Raw genomic sequence first — 20,443 nt, 5'->3', positions numbered from 1 at the left:
CCTAAGGTAATGTCTCAAAACGTGGCAAATTTCTTTTAGATGTATATAAAATCTATGTATGTGTGTGTGTGTGTTTTGCGAGGCGTGTGCCGTATGCTGAGCGAAGCGGGACAGCGGCCCGAAAATATGTAGATATTTCGATTCAGAAGAAACAAATGAGTACAGCGTCTCGAGCGAGAGAACAAAGAAGGAAGAAATGCGAAAGTAATCAGCGTTCGGCCTCGAAGCATTGTACATCGAATTTTCCACTAGAATATATATTTCTTTCTTTAAAATATTAAATTAGGTGATTCTTTAATCGTGATATCCGTTCGGAAGACTCGCGATAGGGAATCTCACATCTGTATACCAGAATTTAGAGTTTCACGCTACAAATAATATTCATACGAATAATATTTGTTACAGGCAAATGTATAAAGTCGCAGCGTAACGTGCGGAATTTAAAACTATTGCGCGGTATTGCTTGTTCACACCTAAGCAACTATCGTCTCCTCCGAGGCAGTTCCGCAGGTTTCCCTACAAGAAAATTCGCGAAGACGCGATAGAAGTCGATACGTGTCTACCATTTTCGATTTCCCCTTGTCTGCAAGATAAAAAGTAAGTTACGAAGCTGAACTCGAAGCAGCCCGTCGAACGAAACGGCAACTTTCTCGATGTAATCTCCGAGATCGACGTCCCGGTGTCTCCTCTTGTCGCGAGTTAGGAAGTGTTTCGCCAATTTCGCGCGTGCACAAGGGAATACCGGGCGGAACCAAAGTCGCATAGTATAATCGAGAGACTGCGGAGTCCGTCGAGCCGAGAAACCGGCGGCCCTAATATCTTCGACCCTAGAGTAACCCTTTGAGGAAGCCTCGAAATTACGACGAGCGTTGTAAGAGAGGCGCGTGGGCGGACTGGGCCCGAGTTCGTGCTCGCGATTTCTCAGCGGTAGGCGAGAAAACTTTCCTCATTACCGGAATACTTTCGAAAACCGTTCCCCTGATAACCGGATGAACTTTCGATGTTCCGCCGGCAAATTATGTGGACCGCGCATCGGCCCGCGATCGTAATTGTTTCAACGTAATTGGATAGCGGTTTTATTTCACGCCGTGACCGCGCGCATTGCGCCGAAGTGACGGCCCCGTTTATCCGTAAAATGTGCGATTGAAAGTGCGCGCGACCATGCGACCGATTATATAGGCGAATATACGATTTATTTATCTGCGGCGGATCAATTTCAGGGCACGTTGTAGCTAACGAAAAACTGATCGCACATGCGATCAGGTTCGTTTGACGAATTCGGTTCAACGAGGATTAAACGCTTTAAAACACTACGATTCGGAAATACCGCAGGAAACATTTATGTTTTGCTGAATCCTCTTTGAAATTACGGCTTTTTTCGGCGATACTATCGAACTTGTCCTGCAAAAAGGCTATACGATGTAACTCCGTTTGTATGAACTCCATTTGTATCAGCTAAACTTTAGCTGTGCCTCGTTAATTGATCCTGTATTCAATCCTCTTATACGAACACGAGAACTCCTATTAAATGAACGAGAAATCGTAGTTAGTGGTGGGAGAGTGGTTACATATATAATCTATACGTAAATTGTTTAAATACTTGGATAAATCATGTGCAATGACTTTTACGCTTATAAATATGCGCGTGTGTCACTGGCTAAAAACAGTGCAGTGTTATGGTTTACTGGTTCCTCTAGAAAATGCTGGTTCTTTTTGTCGGAATTAACAAATACAGAAGAGTCCTACAAGTATAAATATTAAAAATACCTGAACAAATGTTATGAGATGATTTTTACGTCTATAAATTCATGGCCAGTTTTGATCACTGTCCTTATTTACCTATTTATTTATTGATTTTCAGGCAGATACCAAAATATTTAGCAAAAATATTGATTGAAACAGAAAACGTAATCTATACAAACTGATTACGCGTAAACAAGTGCTTCCACGTACTTCAGTAATAAGATCATATCAGTGTACATTTTTTCTAGTACACGTTTTAACTACATTTTCACATAGTACCAAGTTATGAAATTTTATTCTCGTTTTTATAATATTGTGAAATATTAAACATTTTTTTCTGGGTAACTGAGTGACTTGAGTTGTTATGGCTAAGTCACTGATTTGTTATGTTAACCCCTTGAACCGTGACAATTTTTGTTTCTTGTATGTCTTCAGTTACTTTCATCCTTAGATTTTAGAATCAATTCGTAGAATCAATTTCTGTTTCGATTTAAACATTCGATTTACATAAAATGTTCATCGCGAGCCTGACTCGTTACCGCGCAAAGATTTAAATCCAGAAAAACCGAGATTTTTGCATGCATGCCAGATTCAGCAGCCGAGAGTTCCGAGTATTTGATAAATAATGCAAGGGATAAGATGGCTTGAGCCATCCGGTGAATACGATTTTAGTTAGCGAATCAGAGCGAAAGCAAGCGATTACAGCCTCGAGTCTTCGTCCGGTTTCTTGCCAGGGTAGCTTTAATTTCCCGAAGTGCTTATTGTGCACGAAGTTTAACAAGATCGGGTTAATAAGTATTTGTTGAAGAGTACCCCTCGGCAGCGATTTCGCGGACGCAATACTGCGCCGAAGAAAATCTTCTGTCCGAGGAAAGGCTTCCTTGTTTGCCCGAAGTTTCGTCCGTGCTACTTAATTATTTCACTACGTAGCCGGAATTCAAAGATTCCAGGCCGGTGCTGGCCATTCGTTTCGCCGTCGTTGTAATCGCGACCCCTGGTTTTAATTGTTTAATCGGCGACCGCGAAGGAGATGAGAAACGGCCCGGGAGATAACGACGACACGACGACGCCGCGGCGTCTGCAACGCTGTGTTTCCCTTATCTAACGACACCGCCGTGGTCGCCGAATTACGCTGACAGTGTAAAATGCGAAGGCGGTGTAACGGCAGGTGACAGTTATGATCTTTACAGCACACGGTTCAGCACTTAACGTGTGATTTAGCAGCATCGACGTTGCGTCCGACCCTCGTTCCGCGGTTTCCCGTAAATCGGCCGCATTAGCCGTACACTGAATAAGTAACGACAGATTTATGGCGTGATAGAAGTTTTGTCCGTGTCAACAACGGGGACAGGTCATATCTTGCCAGCGTCACGTCGCGTCGCGTCTCGTCGAATGCATCGCGGACGATGCATTTGTCATCTTCCGGTCCGGTCGAACGAATAATTGATACGCCTTTGCGCCGTTACCTTGTCAAGCAATCCAAAATGCGAACGATTAACATTTAGAGAACATATATTTAGAGGAAGTTCAGCAGCTGTATAAAATGTACACGTTCTCAGTCGAAAGTTCGAGTTTCTGCAGATTTTTGTTCCACGGTAAACTTTCTTATTTCGCAACAGTTAGCTTCGATTTATTTCATACGCAGTTCATCCCAATTTTTTACAGAAGAATAAAATATTGTTCCGAGTCGCGAATTTGACCCGTTCTAACGTAAGGTGTTCAAAAGCATTCCAGGAACGCTGACATGTACTGTAACGTACGTACCAGTATTTTTCTCGCAGCATGAAAGAGCTTGCTCTCCAATGAATCAAGTCCAGTGAGGAACGGGAAACTTAAATAAAAATAATAGGAGCAATAAACTTTCTAGGCACATTGCGGAAGGCGGTCACGTAGAATAATATTTCTAGTATCACGACTACAGCACAAAATATTTCTCGATCACACAAACGGTTAGTTCAACCGAAAAATATCAGAGTGTCCCATAAGTTCTTTCCTTTTTTCTGCTGCGAAATGATTACACGATATTTGTTGTTTAAGGTTGATTTATCGAGTTATATATGAACCGTCCTGCTCTATTACCTTCTTCCATCTTTCGGGAATGGAGTCGTCTTTTCAAGATTGTTAAGGCTTATTTGCAAAATATTGTTCAAGGTGCGTTTTTATTTCGCTCACGAATTTAAACCGTTTTTCACGGAGAGAATTTTTTAACGAGAAGAACAAGTAATAATCGGATGGAGCAATGTCTGGGGAGTACGGAGGATGAGGTAGAACGTCTCAATCAAACTGCAATAATTTTTGTCTTACGACCAACGCAACATGCGGTTTTGCGTTGTCATGATGAAAATTTGACGGTGTAGAACTTCGAATCGATTCACATATCCCATCTTGATTAAGTGCTTATGTACCGTTGTCCTGGGTATGTTAGTGGCATCCGCTATCTCGCGCGCACTTTATCGCGGATTTTCAGCGAGCATATCTTTGACAAGGTCCGCATCCGTCGTTGTTGGACGGCCGCTGCGGCCTTCATCTTTCAAATCATAATTGCCAGCTCTAAATCTCTCAAACCAATCGCGGACTGTCCTAATAGTCGTAGAACCATCACCGTAAACGGTACAAATCTCGTTTGCAGTGTTCTTTGCCCTATCACTTTTTTTTAAAGCAATGAAGCATAACATGCCGCAAATGCTTCTTTTGGCTATCCGTATTGAACAGCGTAGAAAAATACTTATAAGGAACTTTGTCACCAACGAAACGTACTCTAAAAGAGCTCTGGGATGACTGAAACCGATACCCTAAACAGCCAAAAAGAATAAGTCTGCGTGTTTATATAAACAGTTAGAGTCATTCATAGCGCGACGCGGAAAGAACTTATGGGACACCCTAATATCATTGTGGATGTATTCCAGGACATTGCAAGCTAATTGGTTACAGGTAATCTCGATGAATGGAAATGTGATTGAAGATGAAAGGAGACCGTCACCAAGAATAAGTAGACACGAAGCTCCGCTTCGTTAGCGCATAGCGCGGCAAACAATGAACAAACTTCAAAAACGTCATTACTTCATATCTATTCAAAACTGTATGACGTGTTAAAATGTCTAAATAATCATATGCAGCAACAGAATATTCAATAACTTGAACAGAGGAGATCGATATGAACAGAGTTCGCCGAGCGAATATTGCGAGGATCAAATAGCACCATAATTCATACCGCAGCACCCGGGGATTCTTGTTCCGACAAATTCGTCAGATAGTACATTTTGATACTATAAAACCTTTTTGTGGAAAATTGCGGTTTTCAGAGGCATTTAACAAAATATGTAGCTATAGCCGGTCAACAGCTTTGTACGCGTACATTCGCTTATAGAAATATAAGATTTGATTATTCGATTAAAAAATAAACAGGAATTTTTTGTATGAAATCATGTAATTTTGTTTATGCAGATCGATGCATCTTTGTATTTTGTTTGACAAATTTTTGAGGAATTTTTGTCGAAATTATGAGCTTCGAAGTTATGATTTTTTGTCGCGAATGCTGAATAAGTGTTGTGCATTGTGCGGCGTTTCAACAAATGGCTTTTATTCTATTACGCCACTTAACCGTTGCTGCGAAAACAAACTGGCTTCGGAGTAATTCGGAAAAAGATCTCGGCGAACTTTACCGGATAACGAATTAAGCGCGCAGACCAGTCGAGTGGCCGACGTGCTCTTTCCTTGGAACGCGAATAATAGTTCCCCGGGAACAACATTAATCAACATTACTTTGACCGGAACCCACTTAAGGCGCCAGTTCCTGGAAACTCCCTCCGGAATCCGTCCATGGATTTCCCGTGATCGGTAAAATGATTTCCGACCCGTGGCTTCTGAATGTTGTGGCCCGTCAGAAATGCGGCCCATTAACCGGGATAATAATATTATCGACAATATTCGATTCACGGAAGAATTTCCTCTGCAAGCTCGATGAGATTACGTTTTCAAATGCGATCCACGTAATCTCGACAAATCTCATCAACACCGATCCTGCTAAGCTTCAGTTTAGCTATATTTTCTGATATATTATGAATTTTACGCTCACAGTGTAAAATGATATAACGTTGCAAATAATTGTTGTACTCGACCCCTTGACCTATAATATTCTGTTAAATTCGTTATGAAGATTTAGAACATAATACCCTAAATACGTGTGTTAGTCTCGTCTTCCAAGTCGAAGTCAAATTCTTCTGTTTTATTATCGTATAAACTCAAAGAAAAGATTGGCATGCAATAAATATTTTCTTTCTTGTGTAGAAATTTATTCAAGACAAAGAAGTACGTGCCGATCAACGCAGTTGTGAAAGCAGTTAATTCTTGCACTACGATATCTCTTTATCATTAATACAATATTAAATGATTTTATTCTTTTGTAATTTCCGAAAGTTTATAATTTACAGTTGAAAACTTCTTAATAAATTGTTCAGTGGTACTAGTTGTTTCAATTGTGTACCAACAAGTATCCAGTAACATTATCTGATAATCTCTAGTTTTACACAAGAGAAAGTAAGAATTACATACAAAAATCAAGTATTGCTTGCTTAAGTATCATTACTTAAGTATGATCGGCCCTGAAATACTAAAAGGAATTTAAAAAACTACAAAGGAAACAACAGCGAATTATAGACAACAAAGAACATAAAATGACAAGAGCTGCTGAGTTTATCTGATTGAAACATATCGAATATATTAACGCATTATCTACTGACGATCATATTATAATTTTCGTAACTGTATAATTTACAATCGAAGACTTCGTAATAAATTATTTCGTGGCACTATCTATCTCAATCATGTACTAACAAGTCCTTCGTAGTAGCATAATCTATTGATTTTGATTGCAATTATCATGCAGAAAAAGACGGTTTAGATTTCATTTAGTATTACTATACTAACATAATTGAATAATTGAAAATTGTGTTATAAAGGCGAAAAAGTGCTAGTCAGCGTAGCTGCGAAAGATTTGTCCTCAGTCTTGTTATATTAAATATAATAATATAATATAAAAAATATAAATATAATAAAAATTATAAAAATATAAATATAATAAAAAATATAAAAATATAAAAAATATAATATCTCTATAATAGTCTTGTTATATTTTCTACAAGAAACACTGTTTAATTGATCATAAAGTCGCACAGAAAGGTTTGCGTAAATCGAAAGCATATGTAACAGAGACAAGGAAAATGTGAATGAAAAATGCTATCAAAGCCTGCTTCGGTTATGAGAAATTAATAAAGATGGAAGGAAACAAAATATTTGACTTTTGTGTCGGTATTCGGTAACTAGTGGATCGTCTTTCTTGGTGCGTGGGAAATTAGATGAGATTTTTTAGAAAACTCTGAAGCAACTCTCAATTTTCTCTATTTACGGTGTCTAAATGATGGCCACGGTTGGTGCCGTCAATTTTCCACCGCGGAAAATTTTTCTCCTCCAGCTCCACAGAAACTTTCCTCCTCGTTCGACGCGTGCCTCCGCATCCGTGGCTCGCCGCTTGTTGGAAATCGACTTTCGAAATTGTGTTTCGCAGACAATCCGACGCACCCACTCCCCGGTTTTCTTCAATTCTTCTCCGTTTTCCGATGTGCTGCGACAAGTTGCTCGCAATCCCGACAACTTCTATTGCCCCCGTACGTCTAATTCTCCTGTATGGCTATACTTAGGCGAACTGCTGCGCGCAATATCGCACGAAAGTCTCGAATAACTTGTCCTGTTCGCGATCTGTTACGTGAAACAATGGAACGGATTGTTTTCCCATATTTGTCAATCTGAGATACGCCGAGTTCGAGCATCGTTTACGAATTCTAAAATTAAAATATCTGTAACCATCTTGAATTCGATCGTGTAAATTCTAAATTTAGAATGTTTTCAAAGATTTTTCAGGAACATAAAAATTACTGTGTCGGAACAATGACCGGTGCGAGCCGATCGTATGGTCGAGCCAGGTCGATCTCCAAAAAACCTGCACAGTAGACACGCCGAACAGGCGCATCGAACTAGGACTTCAAATGATTTCTTTGATATTCCAAAAAATAAATCATTTATTCTCTGCTCAAATCTATATTGGATTTTGACAGAAATCTCTGGTCTGTATTTGTATCTTGCTAACTTTTTATTCACAGTTTCGGTACCATGTTATAGTTTATATTTGTTGATGTGAAATATTATCAAGACTGACGCAAACGAATTTCAACAATGTTTTCAACATTCACCTCCAATTTTCGTTATACGTATCTAGTATTTCGAAGTTGATTAATTGTCTGATATTTCATTGTGTATTAGACAAAGCCATTGGAGAAAATATTTCATGATTGCATTCAACGTTGACCAGCTCCTGCTACACACTTCCTTGTAAACAATTACTTTCTACTAAAGAATAAGAATTATTCTTACAAAAGAATAAGAAATAATCAACGCTTAGCAGATATTCAATAGTTCGTCTATCCGGTGGAGGGCAAATTACGAAAATTAGAAGGTGGCATCGAATCGAGCAGTTCAATAGGCCAAGAAGCCTCGATGTCGTCTGTCACTCAATGCTTCTTCAATCTACTCATCCCCATTTGTAGCCATGTTCGACCGTCTCGCCTTATAGAGCAAAACCCCTTGTTTCTCCGCATTCGACTTCCACACAAGACATAGATGAATTCATCTTTTATTCATGGTCCCCGACTGCGCAGGGCCCGCTGACAGTATACCTGCCCATCAACGACGGATAAAATGTTTTACATAAGTGCCACTGAGTTCTTCAACTTTCTTCGCACAATCCCCTATGAGAGTTCCTCGGCATTCCTAGTACATAATCCGACAGATAATGATATAACCCAGCGACTGAGTTCGGTCGACGAGATTTATTGAAGGAACACGACATAGAATTAAGTTCTTCATTATCAATTACGACACGAATGCGCAAGCAAAGTTCAGCTTCCAGTCGTTAAGTAAATTACTTACTGCAGCGTGTTGGTTTCGTGTAACACATTTTCCTCGTCCGTTCATCGTTTTGTACCAATTGTACTGTCTGCTTTGTTTCTCAGACTTCCATTCTCACTTTGAGAACCAAAAGTAAATGATATGAAAGTGGTGTGTGTGTGTAATTTCTGAGGGACTTTCATACAACTGGTTTTAATTATATATCATTGCGTAGAATTGAGCATTATTCCCGAAATGTTTCGAAAAATATACAGGATGTTCAGACATTATGGTATTTCCGGGAAACGAGGGGTGCCTTAGATCATTTGAAGTAACTTTTTCCTTAGCGAAAATGCAATCCGTGGCTTCGTTTACGAGTTATTAACTGAAAACAGTGACCAATGACAGGCCGGAGACGGCTGTGACCACGGCAGAAATGGCTGGCACGAGACGACCGAGCCAATGAGCGGAACTGGACTTCGTGCGCTCGTTGGCTGGCTCGTCTCGCGCCAGACGAGCTCGCCTCTCATTGGTCATTGCTTTTCATTAATAATACGTAAACGAAGACGCGAATTGCATTTTCGCTAAGGAAAGAGCTACTTCAAATGACATCAGGAACTCCACATTTCCCGCTTGTACAATAATTTTGGGACACCCTGTATATAAATAAATGTAAATAAATAAATAAATATTTATCTAAGATAACTATCCGAATAAATTCTTTTTAGTCGAATATTTTACTCGGACAATAATTATACATTATTCGTCATAAATTCTTCTATCGAATATTATTTAATCTAATCATTTATTTTATCGAATAATATAAAAAAATAATATATATAATAATATGAATTATATTATTTCATCGAACTATTTAATCGAATAAATTATACGTGTAGTTCTGTATTAATTATAGGAATTCGATGAAACTCTCTCTCTCTCTCTCTCTCTCTCTCTTATATTTACTTGCAATAAACGGGAATGAAATTAACCGAAGTAATTTAGGCACTCGGGCATAATTGCCAGCGTCCTCGTCACGAAGCAGCGGTCTTCACATTATTTTTGAACCCACTCGTAAATTTCGCGAAAGGTCTGTCTCCTCATCACATATACGCACACATAGTATTCATCCTATAAGTAAATTATGATTCCCTCGATTCCCTCGGAGTTCCTCTGAAACTCGCATAAATATCACGATGCTTGAAAAGTATTTCCAACTTTGTCAATGCTATCGGGTCCGTAGTGCGTATATGTTCACTTGGTTTTCCAATTCGATAGCTTGGAAACGTTTCTATAGCAGATATCAGAAAAGGACGGTTATTTCTAGACTGTGGATTTTCTGCATTTAATATACAAATCACGTCAAACGAGAAAATACATTTCTATTTAATCTCAGCTCCTTGCGCTAGAAATTTTATCCTGACTTCACATCGTTTTATTTTGCAGAAAGTTTCGCAGTCTTGTTATTAGCACCGCAAATAAACGAACCGAAATAAAGTATGACGATCTCTTCGAAACTAACGTAACGATGTAAGTTGAGAAGTATTGTAACGACGAGAAGCATTACGAGTATTAGTAACTGTCTGCTGTTACATTAGCTTGCCACTCTAAATAGAATAAGTCAGCGCTTAGCCGGACTTCTTGCTAGCAGTAGCACAAACCTCTGAACCGTGATCGCCCGAGTAAATAATTAGCGTCCGTAAATTATAGGGAGCACGAAAGTACCCTATATCTCTATTTCGCGATTGGCTATCATTGCATCGTGTCGCTCGGATCGACGCAGAGCTTTGTTATCGAATCGTCAATGTGAAAAAGATGAGTTTTAATATTATAAATTAATTCTATGCGACGACTAAATAATGTCTAAGAGAAGTAATTACTAATTTATAATACCTTTAACGATCTTCCATAATGCTATAGTTGAAATATCTCGAATTACATCATTCTGTAGTACATCCTTGGCAATAAGTATGTATTCGATCGAACAAATTAAGCATATGCTGTTATAATTATTAAGTCTTTTCATTAAGAAATGACTTTATTAATTAGGAATATATGAGTGATTTCCAATGAATCATAACTAGAGTCTCACAATCAAAATATGTTTATGCTAAACATTTATTTAAGTCGCGATTTAATGATAATAGTAATAATAAATTGTTTGTGTAACAATATAGACAATATACATATAAACCTTAATGCGTTAGATGAGATTCTGAATTTGACATAGCAAACAATATTAATACCTTGTGAAATGATTAATATTACACGATTACAGTTGCTGCTTATAAAATGACAAATCGTTTCAACTGGTATAATTGTCTCCGCAAAAATGACTGGTACACTTGCGTCGTGATATACCCCAATTAAAAAGGCAAAACAATATACGCGATCCTAGATAATCTAATTCTATAATAGATAAACGTTCCATTGATATTTTATTCTTAGCAAGTGTAAAAATAATTAAAAAAAAAACAGGGAAATTAAAGTGTTACTGCAAAATGAAATAGAAAAAAATTGTCGAGATCACTCATAGCTAGTTTGCGGATCTTCATGCAAAATAAAATATTTCTTCATCAATAGCAAAAACCAAGAGACAGATAAGAATTTTTAACAATTGTAACAATCTTTTTAACAATTTTAACGAGTTAAAAATAATGTAAAAATAATCTTACATTTTTTTGATATCTTCACTGCTCTGTATTTCACGTATCAATTTTTATCATAAATGCATAAAATCCGCAGTCTACCCATAACTTCATTATACCAGTTAATCGTTAAGACGCCAGCAGTGAGCGCGTTAATTCACAATGTTTTGTTCTTCTTCTTCGTTTGCCTTTCATTTGCGTGTCGAATAAGCCTCCAAAATAAATGCTCACGTATATTTCAAAGATATAAGAAGTATAACAATATAAAACAATCTTACCCTTGAATTCCATTCTTAACCGTTTCAATGACCATTGCTGAAAGACGTACAATGATAAACCAAGCCTTTTTTATCGATCGTAAACATGCGTTGCCCACCCGAAACTGCAGACTATAGTAGATTCTCCCAAATTGACACTCGGCTTGGAAACAAAAATGAACAATTTGGGAAGAGGAGGTAAGATTGTTCGAGTCTTGCGACTCATTTTTACGGTTACCAATTGTCAACAGTTATAAAAACGAGCCGCAAGGCAGGGGCCAAGAATTGTCCATTTTTGTTTCCAAACTGGGAGAATACCATAATGTCGGGACATCCTGTATATTTTTCGAAACAATTCGGGAGAATGTACGCAACATTTCGATTCGAATAAACCTCGAAAACCAAAAACTATGTTATGTACGATCGCAATAACGACCAAAATCCCTCGAATGAAAACTCGGTTCCATCGTAAGACCATTTAACTAAGGAATTAGGCTGCCATCCGGCAGGAACGTATTTCCTTCGACGAAAGCTTATCAAGTATTCCTCGCAATATATAGCGAATAAAAATTCCTTGGAAATCCGCTCGACCTGATCCGTTCTATAAAGAAATCGTTCGTCGTCGCCGATGCCGAGTGGAATTCGATTCCGACATCTGGCTTGCGACGCCACCGGTATCGAACGGGACTTCCCGCTTTCCTACGGTCTGTGTACACAACCTGGATTTTCCGACGTTCCTTTTCTTCCGTCCCCCTTCTTTCTTCCGGGCAGAAAACTTGAACAGAGCACCTGCCACGGTATCGGTTTAACGCTGCGGAACCCCGTAAAATATTCTGAAATATTCCGGCGCCGTAGATTCGAAAGCCCGCAAAAAAGGCCGGCGAAGAGAGGAACGCTGTCGACAAAAAGAGAAGAAACCGCGGCGGATCGGCGGGCGGAGGAGGGAGAAGCGGAACGACGAGGTCGAATAGAGTCGCGCGGGAAAAAAACAGGGGCCTCGAAATTCGGGTCGATTGAAATTTCAACGGTGATCCGGGATGTACGCTAGTGAGACGAAGCTTCGAGCCGCGTGTCTCGCGAGAGAACCCTACCGAATGGGACAACACGACTTTTTTTCGAAAATTCCTCTGCAAGCTAATTTCAAACCGTTGCTTGAGTACTCGTTCCTCGTTTTTCTCTATGCATTTCTGAAGGAACATAAAAATATTAATTAATTTTATTAAATTACTAATTTAATTTCGATCTTCTTCGAATTCCGATTAATTTCGAAAGAATTAAGTATCATTACGTGGGTGTGGATTATACTAAAAATGGAAAGTCGAGATATCGATTTTGAGATACAAAAATGATTAAAAGAAACTACAAAGAAGTCTACGTGTGGATTATTTTAGTGTAAAGTGCGATAATTTTATAATTTGAGTTTCAATTTAAGTATTAATCATTTTGTAATTTATAAGTCAATAATTTACAGTCATAAATTTCTTAATAAATAATAGCACTAATTATAGCAATTGTATACTAACACTTGATTCCAGTAACATAACCTAAAATTTAGTTTTGGGTTTATCATGTAGAAGAAAATGAAACTTGCTAAAGCACAATATTGAAAATTCTATTAAGTTGTACCTGAACCTGATCAAATTAGAAAGTTATAACAGATTAGCGGACAAATTCATGTTCAGATCCCAAGTAATAATTCCGTCACCCATGTATGGATAACATGGCAGTCAAAGTGTTAACAGGTTTCCAGGAGATAAAGCGTTAAATTTACGAAAAAATTAAAAGCGTTAAATGTACGAAAAATTTATGTATTTCAAAAATGATGTCTCACGAAAGTTGTATTCGATTCAAATAGACAAATGCGACAGCTTGTTGCGAGTCAATATATACGATATTGGTAGCAAACGAGTTAATGACGAATCCGTGGCTGTCGTTATCGATGGTCCGCTTCGTGCAGCAAAGAGTAGAACAAAGTGGCGAATGCTTTTTCAGTGCTCCGAGATACTTAACGTGATTCATCGATTTACAGAATCTCGCAAGCGATCCATACAGAGAGAAATATAGGGCCGAGAGAAAGAACCAGTGAGAAAGGACCGCCGAGGTGAAGAGGGGCGAGGGTAATTTGTCTAAAAGTTCAGGAAGGTAGAAGGAAAATTAGCGAGAGCTGCGGCCGAGCTATTTGTTAGCGAGGTGGCAATAATGCTTCTCCCAGTTTCTCTCTTACACATTCTCTCTCTCTCTCTCTCTCTCTCTCTCTCTCTCTTGCTCTCTCTTCCGTAGAAATTACAGTCTCGGTGATAATTAAACTTAATAGCGTTACGCTACCCACCGAATCCGGAAAAATTCGTCGACTAAGGGGGATGCAGGGTGCACAATAAACGACGTTGGAACGCTCTCAAGCACTGTGTCCGATTCGATTTAGTGGTGTGAATTATTCCTTCGCGGGCAACTTTCCTGAGAAATCGCTGGAGATGCAAAACTGTGCTCACTTCGTCATTTCGCCACATTTTACACTTTCACACGCTTTTGAAAACAAGATGTAATATGAACTCTCTCCGCTGGGATATTAAACGATTTATAATACAATTTTCACTGCAACATCGAATCCTTTGAATATTTCACATTGTTCGTGAATTACAATTGTTTTAAACAGTTGAGTGTACTTGAGTTAACTTTCTCATAGCGAGATTCAGAGAGTGGTATTGTTTGCTAACATGAGTATTGTTCAGTAACCAAATTTATTGTTAAGATAAATTTTCGAAAATGTGACTTCCGCCACTGTGATTCTAACCCACTCATTCAATAGTGAAACTACGAAGCCTTAAGCACTACTAACGTATATCATTTTACAACTTTGTACGATTTCTGTAATGATGTATGCTTGAATAAGAAAAAAAAAGCTTTTTTTTCATCTAAAAATTTCTCAAAGAAACATTTTTATTATATCAGAAATTCTGAAAGAAAATACCAAAATCCAATCGTTGTGATTACTTTGGAAGTTCTCGTGTTAAAAAGAGAGAGAGAGAGAAATAATGTACTTACATTTTTCTCAAATAAATGACTTGAAAATGATTAAACTTCTGATGAGCTATAAACAATTGAAGATAGCGAAAATTATAGTTTTTGATTAACTTTCGTTAACTGAAATATATCTGGAGATTTTTACATCTGCCAATGCCTGTAGCTTGCATTTACGCCAACCAATTTCAATGAAGCTTTCAGAACGCACATCAATTATCGAGATCTATTAAACGGAATTGTTCAAATGTCCATCATAGGCTCAAATAGAAAAGCAACAAAACATAATTTCCTTCTTTTTTCTATCGGTCCAATCAATTGTATATTTTACGAACATTTTCTTGCACATTGTCAATTAAACTAGTCCTTCTTGCATTTCAAAAAAAAATCAAATCGTTTGATCCAATTTTCAAAAAATTATTCGATTTTAAAATGTATCCTACATTTCTGTGAACGATTGTAATTAAAATTGCAGTTTTTACTTGATCCACTTTAATAAACAAAATTAATAATCTCATTTTCTTATTTCTGGAAGGGCAATTAAGTGGCATTAAATAGTTAATTTAACAAGTGAAATTAATTGTTCAATTGTGATTCGAAAAGGATTTAATTATGAATCTAATTTGAATCGAAAAATATCCTAATAGACAATACCACTTTTGTTTTTACATTATACGATAATTGTATCGCGAATTTTGTACCAACGATGTCTATTTTTAGCATCCCTTTTTTATAGACTTTCCATTTGACACACTCACTATTTTTACTAACGAGGTTTTCTTTGATTTAAAATTTTGGTGCACTTTAAACAATCCAAAAATACGCTTTGTACCGTCAACTTTGATTACCAACCTGCTTCATCAAAGAATTCTTTGTTCCTTTATGGTAAAACAAAATCTATGTGACGTCAGCCCATTAGATCGATTAATTTTTGCTTTTGTGAGGACGCCTGCGACATGCTTGCCATAAGAAAATTAGGTGACCCCGGACTTTCGAGTCGCACCGTAGTTGCCTGGGAAATTTCACCGTGACCCAGGAAAATTTTGCGAACGTGTGCGAGCCGCCTGCAGCATTTTGCCAAGTGACACCGAACAAAGGGTTGCACATTCATGTTCCCCTTGAAGGGAACAAGTTCCAATTTACGACAATTTTTCGCGTTTCATAAAAACGAAGTATATTTCACACTTCTTTGAATTATTATAAAAATATGGACGCCTGGCAACGACGACTTTCATTTCATACTATCGTTCGTCTACCATCAAATTAACGAATTTTGAGAACGTTTAAAAATATTTACATATTTATTATCGTCACGACTGACCATTAAGAGAATATTTCATGTACCATGGATAACGTAGCAATTGTATATGTATGTAGATCATATAGGAAGTGTTTGGTAATGAATAATAAAAATGTAAAATAAAAAACGTGGATTTTTATTTAAAAACTGATTTAAAAACGTAAGAAGAAAAGAGAACACAGTTAGAATAGCAATAGTAAAAATTATACTGTGCGTTTTATTCAATGATGATGATAATGTATAGGTAAAACTAAAAATGTTGGTCGAATGATGAATCGTTTATTAGAAGAATCTACAAATATTGTTGCATTATGTCGAACTTATTAAAATTACTAAAAGCAAAAATACATTATCATTTAGCTTCTGTTCTTTCTAAGCGCCTTACAAATTTTGTAGTTATGTGTATAAATTAACAATCTAGTACTAATAGTGTTGCTGAACGAGACAAATATACTTGAGCATTGCAATGCACCAAATACAGTAAATTCACCCTAATTGACGCTCAACTAGGAAACAAAAATGTGCAATTTGAGAAGAAAAGATACGATTATCCGAGGCTGGCGTCTCGCTGTTATAGTTACCGATTGTCAACAACTATAAAAACGAGACGCAAGGCTCGAATAATCGTATCTCCTCTTTCCAAATCGTCCATTTTTGTGCGCAATCCGCGAGCGTGAATTAGGGAAAAATTACTGTACATAGAAACAGGAATAGAAACAGAGTGCCTACCAACGTAAATCAATTTTTTCACTCGTAACTCTTTCATCGATGCTATCGTACGAAATTCGAACAGTAATCGAACGGTACAGGAACTTCTGACGTCTTGATGCAATCTTGATGCCTTTATCAAACATTTAAGCAGAAGCATACTAAAGTGACCGTCAGAGCGAAGCAAACGCGTCGATTGAATCCATAAGACGAAAGAAGCAATTTCGAAAATAGAATCAAACTTTTAGGGCAATCGGGTCGGATGTGCCGAGCGTGTGTATCGCGGCAATCTATTGAACAACATTAAATGAAACTTTACTTTGCCCGTGTTCCACTTTGATGTTTGTTCTTGCCGAGTTGTTCTACGGGAACGCTTCGTTTCGAGAGACAACCGGTTGGACGCGTTTTCTTTACCTGAGTCGATCCTTTCGAATAGCAAACATCTTAACTAATGGAACAATATCCGAGTGGCAAACAATACGGACGTATTACTCGCGCATCAACATACTGGCTGTTTCGCTTATAATGAACGTCGAAATGATTTCATTCCTATCGAGAGTGCCTTCTTCGGCAATAGAGCTTTCGCTTACAAAGGAAACAAAAAATAAGAAATGATGACATAACTGAAGAATAAGACATAAAAACGTAGATAAAATAATAAATGCTGTCATGATTTAATTATGTTAGTTGATAGATTATTTTATACAATAGAAATAAAAGACCCACCAAAATGTGAAAACTTGATATACTCTGTTTATATTTCATCAAATAACAGCTCGTACAAGTGTTTCTATTACCAGTAAATTATTTTGCAATATTTGATTCCTGCACACTGTTCGCTTTCACGTTCGCCGCGTTTCAATCAAATTACTGCGGTAATGAGATAGCAGTAACGCGATGGTTTTTCACGCGTTAACGTATTTAGCAAAGAAATGCTCGAACGAACCGCATATACGTCCTGCGCGTTATTTCCATCTCCAATCTCAACCTGTCAAAACTCCCGCAGGAAAAGAAGAAAAGAAATTCCCTACATTCTATTTTTCTTTCTGTATTATACAGACGGCTCATCTCGGAACGCTTCGTGTAGCGCTAATATTCCGCTTGGATTCGCACACGTATTGGCGTACGTGCTGATACTTAGTTCGTATCAATATTAACGCTATGCCGTCCGCAGATCTTAGATATGATTCTTTTGTTTGACGCCGGCATAATAGCTTGGAAATTTTAGATTTTAAAAAACATTTCGAAGATGGCGGTAATATAAATTCCTAAAATTAAGATATGTCATCCAAGAATGTTCGTACTTAAGTATTAGTTAAATAAGCACAATGCTATAGTTAGTTTGTTGCCTTTTAACACCCAAGAAATATAGTTCAAATGTTATTTCAGTTTTTTAAAGTGGCACCGGCATACAACAGATAGTTTTTGCATGGCACCAGCGTGTTGCCATCGTCTCAAAATTATAGTACTTCCAGAAAATAAGAGGTTCCTGAGGTTATTTGAGACAACTTTTTCCTGAGCGAAAATGCAATCCGCGATTTTGTTTGCAAGTTATTAACAAAAAACGGTAACCAATGAAAGGCGAGCACCGTTGGCGCGAGACGGCCAAGCCAACGAGCGGACGAAGCTCAGTTCCACTGATTGGCTCGGCCGCTTCGCGCCAGCTGAACTCGCCTCTCATTGGTCACTGTTTTTCGTTAATAACTCGCAAACAAAGCCACGGATAGCATTTGCGCTAAGGAGAAAGTAACTTCAAATGGCCTCAGGAACCCCTCATTTCCCGGAAGTGCCGTAATTTTAGGGCACGCTGTAGAATCGTGGCCACAGGTTTTAAGACTCAGGAGGCAGTTATATTATCCGAATGCACGGGGAAAGCCTCTTTCTCTCGATTGGACCACGTGTGCCGTCTGGCGAACGGAAATTAAATGAAAATCGCTCAACTCGCTGCTGTGACGGGAAATGAAAATTGAACAGTCATGTGTGGAATGGGTGGGAGGGAGAGGGAAAGACAGAGGGACACAGAGAGAGAGAGAGAGAGAGAGAGAGGGAAGGAGGGAGGGACGGAAAGAATAGGCGATTGGCTTACCGGATGCCAGTGTAACCGCGTATGTACATATGTACAAAAATAGGGATATGTATAGGAAAAATCCGAGAGAACGAAGACATGTAAAGATGGAAACGACAAACAACGGAATGCATACTGGAGAGCCTCAAGATTTATTGTCGTTCTGATTCCCAAGCGAAACAACTATTCGGTGTGACGGTATTTCAGATTTGTAGGAAAATTTGCGGTAAATGTAAAATATAACGTAAATAATGCTTGTTAATATTTTCATCTGTTTTTGAGATTACGAACTGGTGCCACGAATTCGGGGATCCGCAGTCTAATTATTGTATCGAAATCATTGTCGTGTTATTTCCATCGTCGTCTGGATCCCGAGGGATGGTATCGAATCTGCAATGGATAGGTTCCCCGTTACTCTTTAGAACTACAGCGAACTGTCAGCATTTCCCGACTATTCGAGGGATCGATACAGGCGTGGAAATAACCGGCGCAAAGAAAAGTAACAGCTGTTGTGTTGTCGCACGCTGACAAAAAACGAAAACCGACGGTGTACACTGTAACGATGTAAAACTGTGTTTACACAGACACTTCGGATTTCAACGTTCGCACGATTCCTGTCACCGATTCATTGTCACAGACACTCTATTGATATCCTGTGGAAAGTTCTTGTTAGAATTTCTTGTCGAAAATTCGTATCGGAAGTTCTTGTCGAATCTACAGCGACCCACAAAAGTGTCCGTACACCTTTTAAAACGCAATAACTTTTTTTCAAACTGCACTAAATACCTTGAACGTCTTTTTAGATGATAGAATGGTCTACTGGACGATGACCAAAATGCTTTCTTTTTTAAATTTTTCTACTACTTGGTATGACAAAAGAATGAAAATCTCTCGTTCTTTAACTTTTTTATCTGAGCCTATAACGAAAATTTAAAAAATGTATTTCGTAGATCTCGATAACTTATATGCATATTGAAAATTTTATCAAACTCGGTTCATGTTGTTATGAGTTACAACAAATTGAAGATCGCAGAAATCGCAGTTTTATCACGATTTTGACCAAAAACTGTAAGAAATCTGCAGTTTTTAAAATCCTTCAACGCCTGTAGCTCAACTCTAGGTTAATTGATTTCGATCAAATTTTCAGCACGCATATAAGTTACCATGATCTATAAAAGGCATTTTTTAAATTTTCGTTATAGGCTCAGATAAAAAAGTTAAAAAACGATGGTTTTTAATTTTTTCATTTCGTTCGAAGTATTGGCAAAATTTAAAAAAAGAAGCTTTTTAGCAACCGTCTAGCACAGTCTCCTCTATCATCTAAAATAAAATTCAAGTCATTTAGTTCAGTTTTAAAAAAGTTATTACGATTTAAACGGTGTACAAACACTTTTGTGGACACTGTATGTCGAATTAAACTTTTTGATACGTCAATTTGTTATATTTTTGTGAAATATTGAAAGAATTTTAGTGTTCTGATTTCCAGACTAGAAACGATTGTCGCGTTCGTTAAAATACGACAGTTCGTATTGCGAGGAGACACTTACAGTTCCAGCTCCGGGGTTGCTGATCTTACAAGGTAAATTGGCAGTGCTTCTGCTCTGGGCTAGGATTTCCATGGCGGGTAGCTTGTTGACATCTTCACCTTTATCGACGGTGCCTTTTAATGGCACCACTTCGTTGTTGGCGCCTAAAGATCGCTGGTGCTCCGCCCGACTCCCTGTAAAACGAAAGTAAACCGATACACTACTTGAAACGATACCGC

At 38.0% G+C, this 20,443-nt stretch overlaps 1 protein-coding gene across 3 annotated transcripts in view; it reads right to left on the bottom strand.

Annotated features, from left to right (window-relative positions):
• Positions 1–20,443, bottom strand: part of LOC117225138 (limbic system-associated membrane protein) — a 186,175-nt gene that overhangs the window by 20,243 nt on the left and 145,489 nt on the right. For all 3 annotated transcript variants that reach the window (XM_033478458.2, XM_033478459.2, XM_033478457.2), the window contains one exon: positions 20,226–20,398. In XM_033478458.2, the coding sequence (XP_033334349.1) occupies positions 20,226–20,398 (173 nt within the window). The remainder of the gene's footprint in view (positions 1–20,225; positions 20,399–20,443) is intronic.

The sequence above is a fragment of the Megalopta genalis genome, chromosome 8 (genome assembly GCF_051020955.1).
Source record: "Megalopta genalis isolate 19385.01 chromosome 8, iyMegGena1_principal, whole genome shotgun sequence".
Lineage (NCBI taxonomy): Eukaryota > Metazoa > Arthropoda > Insecta > Hymenoptera > Halictidae > Megalopta > Megalopta genalis.
Note: the sequence above shows the minus strand (reverse complement) of the source record. Positions and strands in the feature narration are given on the sequence as shown.